Source organism: Styela clava, chromosome 7 (genome assembly GCF_964204865.1).
Source record: "Styela clava chromosome 7, kaStyClav1.hap1.2, whole genome shotgun sequence".
NCBI lineage: Eukaryota > Metazoa > Chordata > Ascidiacea > Stolidobranchia > Styelidae > Styela > Styela clava.
The window spans coordinates 23,309,552-23,323,490 of NC_135256.1; the positions used below are offsets into that span (position 1 = coordinate 23,309,552).

Genomic DNA, 13,939 nt, shown 5'->3' on the forward strand with positions numbered 1-13,939 from the left:
TTCACTTCGGTAGCTGGCGCTTTAGCACGAGTATCGTACAACGTTTGCAGCCTTAGCATTTCGGACCCGTAACCAATCGTTCGGTGTGCGACATGGCAGCTTCTTACTCCGAGGTTTTGAAGAATCACTCTGGTGTTATACCGCCGTTTAGAGACAAAATGAAAATTAGGGAAATTAATAGACCGCATTGCTTGCATATACAGTTTTCTAAAGAAAATCAATTTGAGACGGGTATCAGAAATGCAGCTAAGAACCTTATCCTACAATGCTTAACAAAAAATCAGGTTAAAACCATCGCAATAAGACCATACAACTCTGTTGATGTTACATGTGTATCAAGAGCAGGTATACTGAAATTAGCTACATTTTTGGAATCACAACCTCTTCCTCTATGCATGTGGCATTTATATGAGCCTGAAAAGATAAAGGTTGACATCTCATGGGTACCAGGCCATTTAAATACAAGCATGGTGAAATCAGCTTTACTTAAATTTGTTCAGTTCAATTCTGAGGTTTCTGAATCAAAGGATAAAGATGGAATAGGAGAAGGAACCATGAACATTCAGATACAACCGAAATTACTTCACGAAAACCCTATACCAAGCTACATATATGTAGATGGATACATTCTTGCAGTTAAATATTATGGCCAAAGGAAAACATGTAAACAGTGTGGCTCATTTGATCATTTCAAAATTGACTGCCCAATGAGAATTCAGAACCAAGAAAACAGACAAAGAATGCAAAGACGAAACAAAACTTCTATACTAACAGATATTGTGAATATTGATAGCCTGACACAGTCTCAACCTCAACAAAATTCAACTGAACAAGTTATAAAATTGTCTAATGTTTATACTGCTCAAGTACAAAGTAATCAGAAAGCCTCTACACAAATACCAACAGAAATATCAAATCAGGTGCTAACCAACTTGAATATAAATACTGAAACACCAAAGACAACACAACCGGCCAGAACACCAGAAGATCCAAGTTTGTTAGTCGGACAACAAAAACGCTTTCATTCAGATAGTCCAAATGACCAGCCACGTTTTCAACGAAAATATGACTATGTACCAACAAGTGAAAAACATGATGTAGATATGGTAGATGAAGAAACAAGCAAACTATTAATGAGTGCCAAATGTGGATCCGAAATAGTACTGTCTGATAAATCAAAAGAAGTAATGTGCGAATATTGTAGCACATCTAATTTGATCTTAAAGCAATGTTGTCAAAATGATGGTTATTTTGCTCTACCGAAAGACAAGGCAGATGTTAATAATTCCATTCCTTGCAACTTGTGCCAAAAGCCTGTCAATTATTCACCATGCTGTCTAGACATAAGTGAATGGGATAAAAATCTACTTACTTGTAAAACCTGTTCAACTGTTTTTATCAAAATCTCATTGCTCTTCATTAATCATGCCACCTGCAAAAGGAATGTTCAAAAATTGTGATAATGTCCAATGCAATCAAATTATAACTTTCTGTACATGTGGCATAATAAGTGGATCAAAAAATGGCCCTTCATGTACTTGTGGTAGTTACCAAGTGTCTCCGACTAATGGATAATGCAACATTAAATATAGGTTCCTTCAATACAGAGGGAATAGCAAACTTTGAAAAGAGAAAGCAAATTTTTTTATTTCTCAAAAAAAAAAGATTCGACATGATTTTCTTGCAAGAAACTCATGGAATAGATAAAGATGAAGATTTATGGCTGAAGGAATGGGGAGGACCTGGTGTATTTAACCATCATACAAGTAGATCCTGTGGTGTAGCAATTTTATTCAGCACATCTATGAAATATATTATTCACAAAATACGGACAGACCCAAATGAAAGATACATCGCTCTTGAAACAACTATTGGAGGTGAAAAAATTGGTCTTCTTAATCTATATGGACCCAATATGGACAAACCTGAATTTTTTGAAGATTTGATTGAAGTTTTAGATGATTTAGAGTATGATCACCTATTAATTGGAGGGGATTTCAACCTTGTAATAAATAACGACTCGGACAAATATGGTGGTAGACCGAAGCATAGTAATCAAAAATCTAGAGAAACCGTACTGAATATAATAAATGAATATAATTTATGCGACGCATTTCGTTTACCTCACCCTACGGAAAAAGCCTATACTCATTTACAAAAACCAACAAAGATTTTCACAAGAATTGATTTCTTTCTATTATCAAATACGCTTCTGGAAAAAGTTAAAGATTGTAATATTGTACCAAGCATAAGATCAGATCATTCTCTCTGTACTTTGGACATACAGCTTGATCCAACACCACGTGGTAATGGATACTGGAAATTAAACTGCAGCTTACTCTACGATGAGGATTATGTTCAATTAATACGCACTGTTATATCTAATACCATATATGATCATTCACATCATCCTGTCAATCCTCATATTTTTTGGGACACTCTTAAATGCATAATCCGAGGGGAAACAATTGCTTACTCGTGCAGGAAGAAAAGACAAAGTACTAAATTAATGATTGAGATAGAAAACGACATAAATAATTTGCAGGCACAATTGTTAACAGACAACTCTGAGCAGGTATATAACAATCTATTGCTAAAACAGAGGGAATACGATAATTTATATCAAAGTATTACTCAAGGATGTATCATTCGAAGCAAGGCTAATTGGGTCGAAAAAGGTGAAAAAAACTCTAAATATTTTTTTGGGTTAGAAAAGAGACGAAAGACTAATTCATCTATTACAAGACTAAAAATTGATAACCACACAGAAACGGATCAGAAGATTATTTTAAAAGAAATTCGTAATTTTTATAAAAATTTATTCTGTTCAACTATGCCACAGGAAAAAGAGATCGACGATGTCCTTAACTACCTGGATATTCCGAAAATGGCTGAAGAAACAACTGAACAATGCGACGGCACAATTTTAATGGCGGATTGCAGTAAAGCACTCAATTCAATGAAAAACAATAAAAGCCCAGGAGCAGACGGAATCCCCTGTGAATTTTATAAAAAGTTTTGGGACGATATCAAGATTCCTTTGTTAAATTCCTACAATCATTCTTGGTATATAGGAGCACTCAGCGATACCCAACAACATGGATTAATTTCCTTGATATTAAAGAAGGATAAAGAAAGAAATTACATTAAAAACTACCGACCGATTACTTTGCTCAATGCAGATTATAAGATCTTAAGCAAAATATTAACAACCAGAATACAGAAAGTTATGAACAATATCATCAATGAAGATCAAAGAGGATTTCTTAAGGACAGACAAATGGGTGAAAACATTAGATTGGTATGTGATTTGATAAATTATACATCACATCATAATATACCGGGTGCAATTTTTAATTTGGACATTTGTAAAGCTTTTGATAGCGTTGAATGGGCCTTTTTATTTAAAGTTCTTGAGAAATTTGGCTTTCACAGAAATTTTATATCTTGGATCAAGATCATGTACAAAAACAGCTCATCGTCTGTTATAAATAATAATTACATATCAAATGACTTTTTATTAGAAAGAGGGTTAAAACAGGGAGATCCCCTCTCACCATACCTTTTTATAGCGTGCATCGAAGTTTTGGCCATTATGATTAGATCAGATGAAGGAGTTAGGGGAATACGAATTGGCGATTCTACTATTAAATTAGCAATGGCAGCTGATGATACAACTGTGTTTACAGATGGCTCAAGTACCAGTGCTGAAAACCTTTTTAATATTTTAAATGTTTTTGGTAATATTTCTGGATGCAAAACTAATCTGGAGAAATCGCACATAATGCAAATTGGAAAACCTATAAACATAGATTACATTGCTTATTTTGGCCTCAAATTGACTTCCTCTTTAAAGTTGCTTGGTGTAAACATTCCTGTTGACTTATCCAAGTTATTTGATGTAAATTTCCCCCAAATCATAAACAAGGCAAAAAATATTATTCAAGTATGGAAGATGAGGAATCTTACATTATTAGGTAAGGTGTGTATTATTATGACATTAATTGCTTCTCTTTTCACTTACAGTTTTACGTATATACCCGTTTCTATACCAGATAGATATATAAAGTCACTGAATGCTGCATTATATCATTTTTTATGGAACTCCAAATGGGAACGAGTCAAACGAAAAACATTAATTGGTCCAAAAATGTTGGGTGGGATTGACATGATTGATGTACATAGCTTTATAATAGCACAAAAAATTAAGTGGGTGGGATTTCTATTAGACGATGCCAAAGTTTGTAAGTGGAAACTTGTTGAACTTAATTATTTGAATGATTTAGATTTGGTATCCTTGTTAAAGGGAAATTTATTTCGGAACTCTCATTTTATCAAAAATATTCCATTTATCACTATTAAGGACATGTTAGTATACTGGTATAACTTTAAAAATATTGTTACAAATGTACATATACTCAATCAATCCATATGGTACAATAGAAAGTTGCAATACAGCAGAAAACCTTTTTATATTTCAACATGGAAAGAGCATGGTATTTCTGAATTGAAACACTTGATTTCTAGCAATACTTTTTATACTTATTTCGAGTTAATTAGTAAATATTGCATGCCATATAATGCTAATGATTATAGAACTTATTACAAAATCATAGGCAGTATTCCTGAGGAATGGAATGAGATTGCTCAATCATGTGATGACTTTTGTGATTTTGATTTTAGTGCATTCCTTTCATCCACTACAAAAAACTTCTCATGTAAAAATGCATATAGAATAATGATTGGAAAAATATTTGTCCCACCAGACATGTACAAATCCTTTTGGCAGGAATCTTTTAATATCCCTTGTGTGGAATGGAACAAGTATTTCACAAACTCATATTTATCAACTATTGAAACAAAACTTAGATCTTTTCAAATTAAATTTTTTTATAAAGCTATAGTTCTGAATAATGTTTTATATGGATTCGGACTAGTGGAAACAAACCTCTGTGAATTCTGTAAATTACATATTGAAACCCTTTTGCATTTATTTTATTATTGTCCAATCACCAGTGAATTTTGGTCTGACATAGACCAATGGATTGTCTTTAAGACCGATAACTTGGATTTTAATCTTGGAATGAAAGAATGTTTTATTGGCTTCGATGACATTTCTGATATACAATTCATCAACTGTGTGCTGTTAGCTGCACGGTTTTTTATATATAGATGTCGGATTCAAAAGCGTAAACCAGTTTTTGATGTTTTTTATAAATTCATTTCTGATATTCGAAACAATGAGAAATATATCGCAATGAAAAATGGTAAAATCATGATACATAATACAAAATGGCGTTTATTTATATAATCATTGATTACTTAGCTTAAACCTGACAACTGTGTTTTTGTTCTAATTTGTTTATAGTCTTTATATAGCCTAATATATATTTAAAAGTGTGAGATTTAGAAAAAAAATAAAAAATAATTCTCTCATGTTTATTCTGTAAGATAATTTGATTAAAACTGTTATGTTCATGTTATGAAAAAATACTCTTATGTCTGTGTTATAGAGTAACATTACTATTTATTTATTTCTATGTTTTTATGTATAAAATCCAAAATTATCTATGGAATGATTTAAGGAGTTTATTAATATTGTTTGCTGCTATATAATGTTTTATAATTTATGAAAATCCAAAAAATGCATGTCCTATAGAGTGATCTGAAATGATATTGTTATTTATTGTTTTTTTGATTTTGAGCGATATTGTTTATTGCAATATTGTTTTTATTTAATAAAAATTCAATAAAAAAAAAAAAAAAAAGCCTTAGCATTTCGGTAGCGAATATATAATATATACGGTCCCATGAAAATAGTTACGCATTGTCCGGAATTTTGCTTTTTCAAATACTGAAATATAGTAGCCCTAACTTAGCATCAACTTTTCTGCGTTTGGTTGCCATTTGTCTAAATTAGAGGCTCATTAAACGAGTAATTGTGAATTATATACTTGGTACACAAACTGACCAATGCGTTTGAATGCAAACAACATGCAATTGGAATATTTCTTGATATCTCAAAAGCTTTTGACACCATTGACCATTCCATCCTCTTAAGTAAGCTCTATCACTATGGAATTAGAGGCGTTCCATTCAATTGGATCAAGAGCTACCTTCAAGACAGGAAGCAAATTGTGCAATATGACAACTCATTCTCTACAAATATTTGTGTCATGAAGCACGGAGTTCCACAAGGATCTTTACTTGGCCCATTATTTTTTCTAGCTTACATTAATGACATGTCCAGGTGTCTGAAATCCTCTGAGTCGATCATGTTTGCTGATGACACTAACTTGATTCTTCATGGGGAAAACCTTGAAGATCTATTCACAGTTGCAAACCAAGAACTAACCAACATTCATAGCTGGATGTTAGTTAATAAATTATCTCTGAATGCTAACAAAACTAAATTTGTATTATTCCATCCAAGCAAGCATAAAAGTGTGAGTTGTTCAAAAAAACTACTGCTCAATGGCAATGAAATTGAAAGAGTGAAAGAAATAAAATTTCTAGGAGTTATCTTTGATGAAAATCTGTCATGGAAATCACAAATAATGCATGTTATTGGTAAAACAAAAAGAAACCTAGCAGTTTCTGCCAAAGTATCCCAGTGTGTTGACCAATCAGCTCTACTAGCAATGTTTCAATCATTACTACTTAGCCATATTCGATATTGTTGTTCAGTCTGGCTTCATGGTAATAAAACACTTGTCTCAAAACTGCAGAGTATTTGTAATAATTTTTTAAGAATAGTTTTTGGTAAAAGAAAACGTGAAAGTGTAGACTCTTACTTCAAATCACTAAATATACTTAAGGTTGAAGATATGATGAAATTTGAAATATTATCTCTAGCTCACGACTTCCATAATAATGCGCTGCCCAATTGCTTTAATGACATACTTGTCAAAAATACCTCCAACCGAAGAAGTAGTTCTGATTTATTCGTACCTTTCATGAGTAAATCCGTGAGTCAGCATTCCTTGTCTTTTACTGGACCCAAACTTTGGAATTCTCTTCCCTTAAATTTGAAGACGTTAAAGTCCAAAAAATCTTTTCAAAAACAAGTCAAGTCTCATTTAGTTTCCAAATATTAAATATTAAAAATTACTACTGGTGGTATTCGATGACAAAAACTTGGGACACTCCACACTTGCACATTATTGTTTTAATGAAAATGTTGAACAGCTATAATAATATTGTGCCACGACTATAATAATATCTTGCCACGACTTGGCCAGAACTAGTCCAGCACCAAAGAAATGGTATTGTGACATGCATGAGTATATATATATATTTTTTAAATATATAGGTAGCTAACGTACTCGGATGATATTTTCTTTAAATAACTGCACACATTCTATCACTTCACGCTCGTGTTTTTATCTTTTTCTAGCTGTGATGTCCCTATCATACACGCTTGGTCTTATGTTTGAGTGGTGGTATAAGGGTTGTAGATAGTACAATATTGTTCCTGCAAGGTTACTAATTATTGCAACTAGGCGAGCAGTAGAGCTATGTTGGATTCTCCCCTTCAGATTTTAATTTGCTGTGGGTCATTGTAATTGGATGTGGTTTTTATATCATTTATGTATGCATGCGTTTTATGTTAAGGCATGGTGTTTGAGTTGACTTGTTGGCCAAGGTATAGATAGTAAAATTTTGTGTGTTTTTGCATGGTGTGATAAATTTTTCTCTGTCCCAAGCAGAATGTCATCATAGATCATCTATCCATCGCTATATAATGACAATACATCCCATTTAATTAAACAATTATTTTTTGCCTGTAATAAATAGTTCAGAGCGTTCCCCTTCACTCAATCATTGAAACATCTACTCGCAGTTTTATTTTTTGTTTTTCAGGTTACTTCAAAGTGATTAAATGAAGTAAAACACATAAGGAAAAAAACAAAAAAAGACTCCCGATATCCTGTGAAATAACAACCTCATTCCCATATCCTTGTCTGAAATCAATACCCAAGAATGAAAAACCTCACTTACACCCTTTGTAACCAATTTATTTCCACATCCTACTTTACTTAATTATAGTAATTTTACTGTTACCGGTAACTTAATTACTTATTACAATCTGGACTATAATTTGGCAATAATAGGCTCTAATTTGGGGAATGAAATGGTCTCGCCCACCTCTTCATGCACCCAATTCTGGCAACTTTGGTTGGGCAACTTGGCATTTGACTCCAACTATAATAAGCTTGGCAATATTTTTTCAATAGAATCTTCCTTTTATATACCTAATCAACGATTAGAAGATCGATCAATTTGGCAATGGCAACCATTACAAAAATATCAATATGGTGTGGCAGATAATTTTCTTTTCTAGTATTTGTTTATTTATTTTTTTTGTTTACTGTATAGTATACCCTAAATTTATCGCGTTTCATTCTTACTTAAATAACTTCTCAGTGGTTGTGTGTGTGTGTGGCTGGTGGGAGCATGTGAGCGTGTGTGAAATAACTTGATAATTTTAGGTGAGTAAACACGTACCACTTCCTCTTAGCAAAACCTTTCATCTTATATTTTGTACGTTATAAACCTTATCTAAGGTTTTGTTTGCTCCCCTGATTTCATAATCAGATTTTATTTATTTGTTTTTATCTGTCAAATGTATTGTTATGCTGATTATGGAGTCGAAATAAACTTATACTTATACTTATACGTTATAATATAATTTAGTCTACACGTAAATTCTTTTGCGTAAAGAATATAATCGACAAAACAGCCATCATTTGTTACCGTACCGTACTATAAATCAGTAAAGCGTCGCGGGCCGGATTATATTGCTCCGCGGGCCGTAGGTTGTCCGACCCCTGGGCTAGGCTATACCCGTAGTCTACCAATATAACAAGGGTTGTGAATGTGTGCTGGTGAGCGGGCACATGATGATACAAATATAATATGAGGTCCCGTATGAATACTCTGACATCATGAAGTCTGGAAGTCGCCTATAAGACTGTGAGAAGGAGCACCACTCCCCTGCTATTGCTGTATTGGCTGTGGTCGTACGGTGGTACGGTACCTGGCGTACCATACATTTACTTGTTTATATTGTCTGAAATGAGATGGCTTAATAATATCCTGATTCGGCAGTGTGTTGAATCGCGCTAAGCGCTGGGAATACCGGTACCGTACGCTCCACACAGCACCTCTTATTACAGTATTACCGTACCCTGCTTGGGTTCAAATCTCTCTGGAATAATCATGTCTGCATATGCTGATATGTGAAAGGATTGCCGGACTCCTTGCTGCCGTCGGGCAGTGCAGCACAGTTATTCAATTTCGAGAATAGGGCGCATTGACAGACATCAATTACAACTGGCTAAGCGTGAGGAATACGCTCGCCACCGCACCTCTAATTACTCTGTGTGGGTTCGCAGGTTCGAATCCCATGCAGGGATGGTTATGTGCGAGAGGATTGCTGGACTCCTCGCCGTCGTTGGGTGGTTCATGTAACCGCTGGACGGTTACGGCTTCCTCCACCACCAAGTCCATGCTTCCGAAAACAAACAATACAGTAAAACTAATCCCATACCCGACTTGGAATGGTAACCGGACGAGAGGCCGTGGTTTGCCATATGGATAAGCCGTCTTATCGGCTTTCCTCTCCCCGGGATAAATATGTAAATCCTATCCTATCCAACAGTGAGTGCAAACCCTCCTTTATGAAACAGTTGTAGGCCTCAATATCGGCACAATTCCGCAAACCGAGACTGCACAATAAACTAAAAGGAAGCCCAATCTAAAATCGTCACCATTGGATTCCTCGAAAAAAAATAATCCGATTTACTGAAGGAAAAAATTTGTATTGCAAGTCATGCCTTCTCGTCCTTCTACCTGTACCCGTCAACATCCAGTGCGGGCATGTAACGTTAATACTGTAATATGTGAACTGATAAATAAAATCATGAATGCACAATTCTCTTGTGCTGAATGCCCGAGACCGTTTTAGATAATATAAAAAATAACTTGATATGACCTATTCAATATTCATGATATTGGTATTTTTAGTGCAGAAAAAAATTTAAAATTACTTATAGCCTAGGCATTGCTAAATGTTCTAATATTGGACATACAAACCTGAAAGTTAACATCTGGTTTAGCAAAACTGCAGTTATTGATTAGGAAAAATGAATTCGCCATACAACAATGCACCACCGCCACCTGCTCAGCCAGCATCTTTGAATAACAACCTTGGAAAAGGAAGGGGAACAAGAAAGAAGCGTAAACAACAAGATGCTAGTGGGTCATCTACTAACAAAAGAAGTAGAACTGAAATTCCTTACAGTCAGGTAAAATATTCTTGCAGTGCGGTTTAATCATTCATCATATCTGCATTCATAATTTCCCATCAGCCCAAAATTCATGGCTATGTTTATGATCTTGGAAGGCGGATATGTTCTAGATTGGACAAACCGCAATAATAGTATCTTATAAATAATATACAATTTGAAAGTAAATGGGCTGGGACTTACATATTTATCCCGAGGAAAGCAGCTTAAAATCCTAGGAAAAGATCGGTAGTTGGTCGACCAAACAGACAAAGTCCAATTTCTCAAATATAATTTGAAGTATAGATTTTTTACGATATTCAACATTAAATTAGTTGATAAACCATGTACATATAGAACTTTGCATTGGTAATTGTTACTGTATCCTTGCATGGCAGCCAGGGAGACTGGTTCACCATATATATGTAAATCTCCTACCAGCTTTACTTCATCCCAGTGAGATATATATTACTTATTTTGTGTTTTTTAACTTTGATAATTTCAGTCTTTAAATATTTAGAGATTACCGGCTCATGGCTTTCCTCTCGAACATCCTTATAACAAAGATGGTTATCGTTACATTCTTGCTGAACCGGATCCACATATTCCAGACAATGATCCAGAGCCTGATATACCTGGTAAACCTATTCCTGGAAAATTGTATCGAAGGTGGCTGCATGAAAAGGTGCTGCTATCTTTACATGATAGGTAAAATTTAATTTTAAAATGAATGTAATTGCTCCTTGAAAAGTGAAATGTGTTCAAAGACTGTGTTCACATTTGAGCTTACACCTATCGGGTTAAACTCCCATGCAATAAATTAGGTATGCATTATGCAATTTCTTTCAAATATAGTGGTAGCTGAAAAGCGTGAATACAGGCCTTATAAAGAAAGAAGAAATTGGAATATATGTTTCAGGAGCAAACTTTGCGGAGTCAAAGCCATACTGTTGGCTTATGTGGCATTTATATTAGGCACACACATCACTACAAAACTGTTTATCCAGTATTAAGGTTCTACGTTTGTGATCACTTAGATTCTTGTGCAAAGTTACGTGATAAAAAAATATTTCTTTTGAACATTTTCCTTCCATTTGTAGAGCACCACAGCTAAAAGTCAGTGATGATCGTTTGTCAGTGACTGGGGAAAAAGGATATAGTATGATTCGTGCTAGTCATTATGTTAAAAGTGGCTCATGGTTCTATGAAGTTACTGTTCAAGACATGCCTGAAAACACTCATGTTCGCCTTGGTTGGTCGCAAAAATTGGGAAATCTTCAAGCACCTCTCGGCTATGATAAGTTTGGTTACTCATGGAGAAGTCGGAAAGGTACAAGGTGAGACGTCGTTCTAAATTGCAAATTGTACATAAATATTCCCATCTAGTGTGTTTTTTTATCAAAATTTTTCAGTTTTAGGTTAGCATTGCCTGCCAATGTTTACACCCAAAACATACAGGGTGTTAAAAAAGTAACGCAAATGGAACAGAAGTTAAGATGAAATGCTACTTGAAACATTTAACGACTGACATCTTTATTGAAGTGCCATTTATTAAGCATTTCACGACTGAGGCCTTTTAACAGTTTCTTTATTAATGTTGCCATGACGAAAAATTTTACCTGAAACTTTTTTAACACCCTGTAGTCAGGCAAAACTTAGTTAGGTATAGTAATTCTCTCAACACTACGCCATATTACCCATAACCTTGGTGATTACTTCAGTGGAGATCAATTTAATTAAAGGAAGTCATTTTGATCTTCTTATACTCTCTTGAGCAAAAAATTTTTTTTTGGAATTGAAGGTTGCAAAGAATATGGAAATATGAATATGAAATATGATATGTTTCATACTGAAATTATTGCTTCCGTAGGTTTCATCAAAGTTCAGGGAAGCATTATAGTGACAAAGGTTATGGTGCTGGCGATGTGCTAGGCTTCTTCATACATCTACCCGAGACAACAAAAACTGCCCGATGTTTGCCGGACACGCATAAAGAAAATGCATTGATCAAATTTAAAAGTTTCTTTTACTTTGAAGAAAAGGTAGTATGTAATTCATTATGTATTACACTTTATAGCATAGCTTATGGTAACTCATTCACTCAAAAGCCTTCTACATACTACGTGATTTGCATTTTATTATCGTTAAATTATTTCATTTGAATTTTGCATATGAACAATTCTCATGTCTTTTCGAGATAAAGATGTGCATGTATTGTTCCCATCTTGTTTATATAATATTGAAAGCAGTGGTATTTTTTGTATTGTTGTATTGAAAACTTTTGAGCCTTGAAGAATAATGCCCTTAAATGATTCTGAGAAAATAAGTGAATGATTAGAATGAAATATTCCACATATTTACGCCATTTTTAGATTATATTCTTATTATTTAGCAATGAATTCCCCCTTAAAGGTTCTCACTTGTGAACTAAATTTTGTTGAAAAGCTTCTTTCAAGAACTTCTACTGTCTAGCATTCCTTCCCACCTAGCCTTTTTTCTGACAGTTTTGGCCATGGTGAGATAGTGATCTGAAGCCTTAAAAGTGTATTCTATTTTATTTTGGCCAGCATTAGCAGGGAATCTCATTTCTGAGCTACAGCTACCTTATTCCTCAGTCAATAAGGCTCCTTCGCGATTTTCAGTTGTTGAATTTGTAGATGCAGACTACCTTCAGACTTTGTAGACTACCTTCAGGCTCACTGATGGAAAACTCTGCCAGATCAGCATTGAAACCAAATTCTGAGTTCTGAATATTTCTTCATAGTGAAATGTGGATACATCCCAAAACAAATATGGAAAATCACTACAAATGTTAAAGCATTTGTGACACCTGTCCATAGTGTGGCATTAGAAGCTTGTGGGCTTATTGGAATAACCTTAGGTGGCTGGCGTATTGTGCTTACCGTGGAACAGGCTTGCCTTAGCATAGCTGATTACTCTGCTTGGATGTGCAGGTTCCATTCTCATGATATATGATTGTAGCATGATTGCTGGAACCTTCATCATCACAGAAGTTGAAGTTCACTCTTATTTTCTCCTTCTCCCGAAAAATTGAAAAAAAATTATCCCAAGAACGTTTTACCATATTGTGCTCATTCGGTTTTATTTTGTATAAAAATTTGTTTAGGATGAAGTTGAAAAAACAGTGAAATCACTGCAACACTTAAAAGGGGCCTTTATTGAATTTTACAAAAATGGAGTTTCTCAGGGCTCAGCATGGAGGGACGAAGTATATGAAGGAGCATATTATCCCTGTATTTCAATATACAAAAACTGTACAGTCTCTGTTAACTTTGGACCAAAGTTCAAACACCCACCCAAAAGTGCTCACAAGCCAGTTTCTGCAAGAGCAGCCGATTTCGTCACGGAATGCTGCATATCTGACCTTTTGTATGCAGTCGGTTTGGAAGTTGATGGAGAGGGGTCATGACTTGTGAAATCGTAATTTTTATAATGCTGCTCTTGGTTTTCGGGCATGGCACATTTGGAATAGAGTGGAAAGTAAGCTTGTCTGGGCTGGAAGTAGTGCAAGAATCGAGCCGGACAATTCTCCCCCATTGGGATGAAAACATTATTTCAAAATAAATGATTACACATTATGAAACATCTTGGCATAGACCGATTTTGTTTAATAAAATCCCATAAAATAA

The 13,939-nt window shown here is 34.5% G+C and overlaps 1 protein-coding gene across 1 annotated transcript; it reads left to right on the forward strand.

Moving 5' to 3' along the window:
• Window positions 1–10,013: 10,013 nt before the first annotated feature.
• LOC120328283 (set1/Ash2 histone methyltransferase complex subunit ASH2-like) lies at window positions 10,014–13,939 on the forward strand. The gene is made up of 5 exons (XM_039394726.2): window positions 10,014–10,310; window positions 10,810–10,997; window positions 11,390–11,626; window positions 12,160–12,331; window positions 13,417–13,939. The coding sequence occupies exons 1-5, from the start codon at window positions 10,149–10,151 to the stop codon at window positions 13,717–13,719; spliced, it is 1,062 nt and encodes a 353-aa protein (XP_039250660.2). The 5' UTR covers window positions 10,014–10,148; the 3' UTR covers window positions 13,720–13,939.

What these genes read in the sequence shown, in the direction of transcription:
- LOC120328283 (XM_039394726.2), top strand. Translation starts at nt 10,149, where the DNA reads ATGAATTCGCCATACAACAATGCACCACCGCCACCTGCTCAGCCAGCA. An exon ending in CTGCTATCTTTACATGATAG is followed by an intron (nt 10,998 to 11,389) that starts GTAAAATTTAAT and finishes TTCCATTTGTAG; the next exon opens with AGCACCACAGCTAAAAGTCA. An exon ending in TCTTTTACTTTGAAGAAAAG is followed by an intron (nt 12,332 to 13,416) that starts GTAGTATGTAAT and finishes AAATTTGTTTAG; the next exon opens with GATGAAGTTGAAAAAACAGT.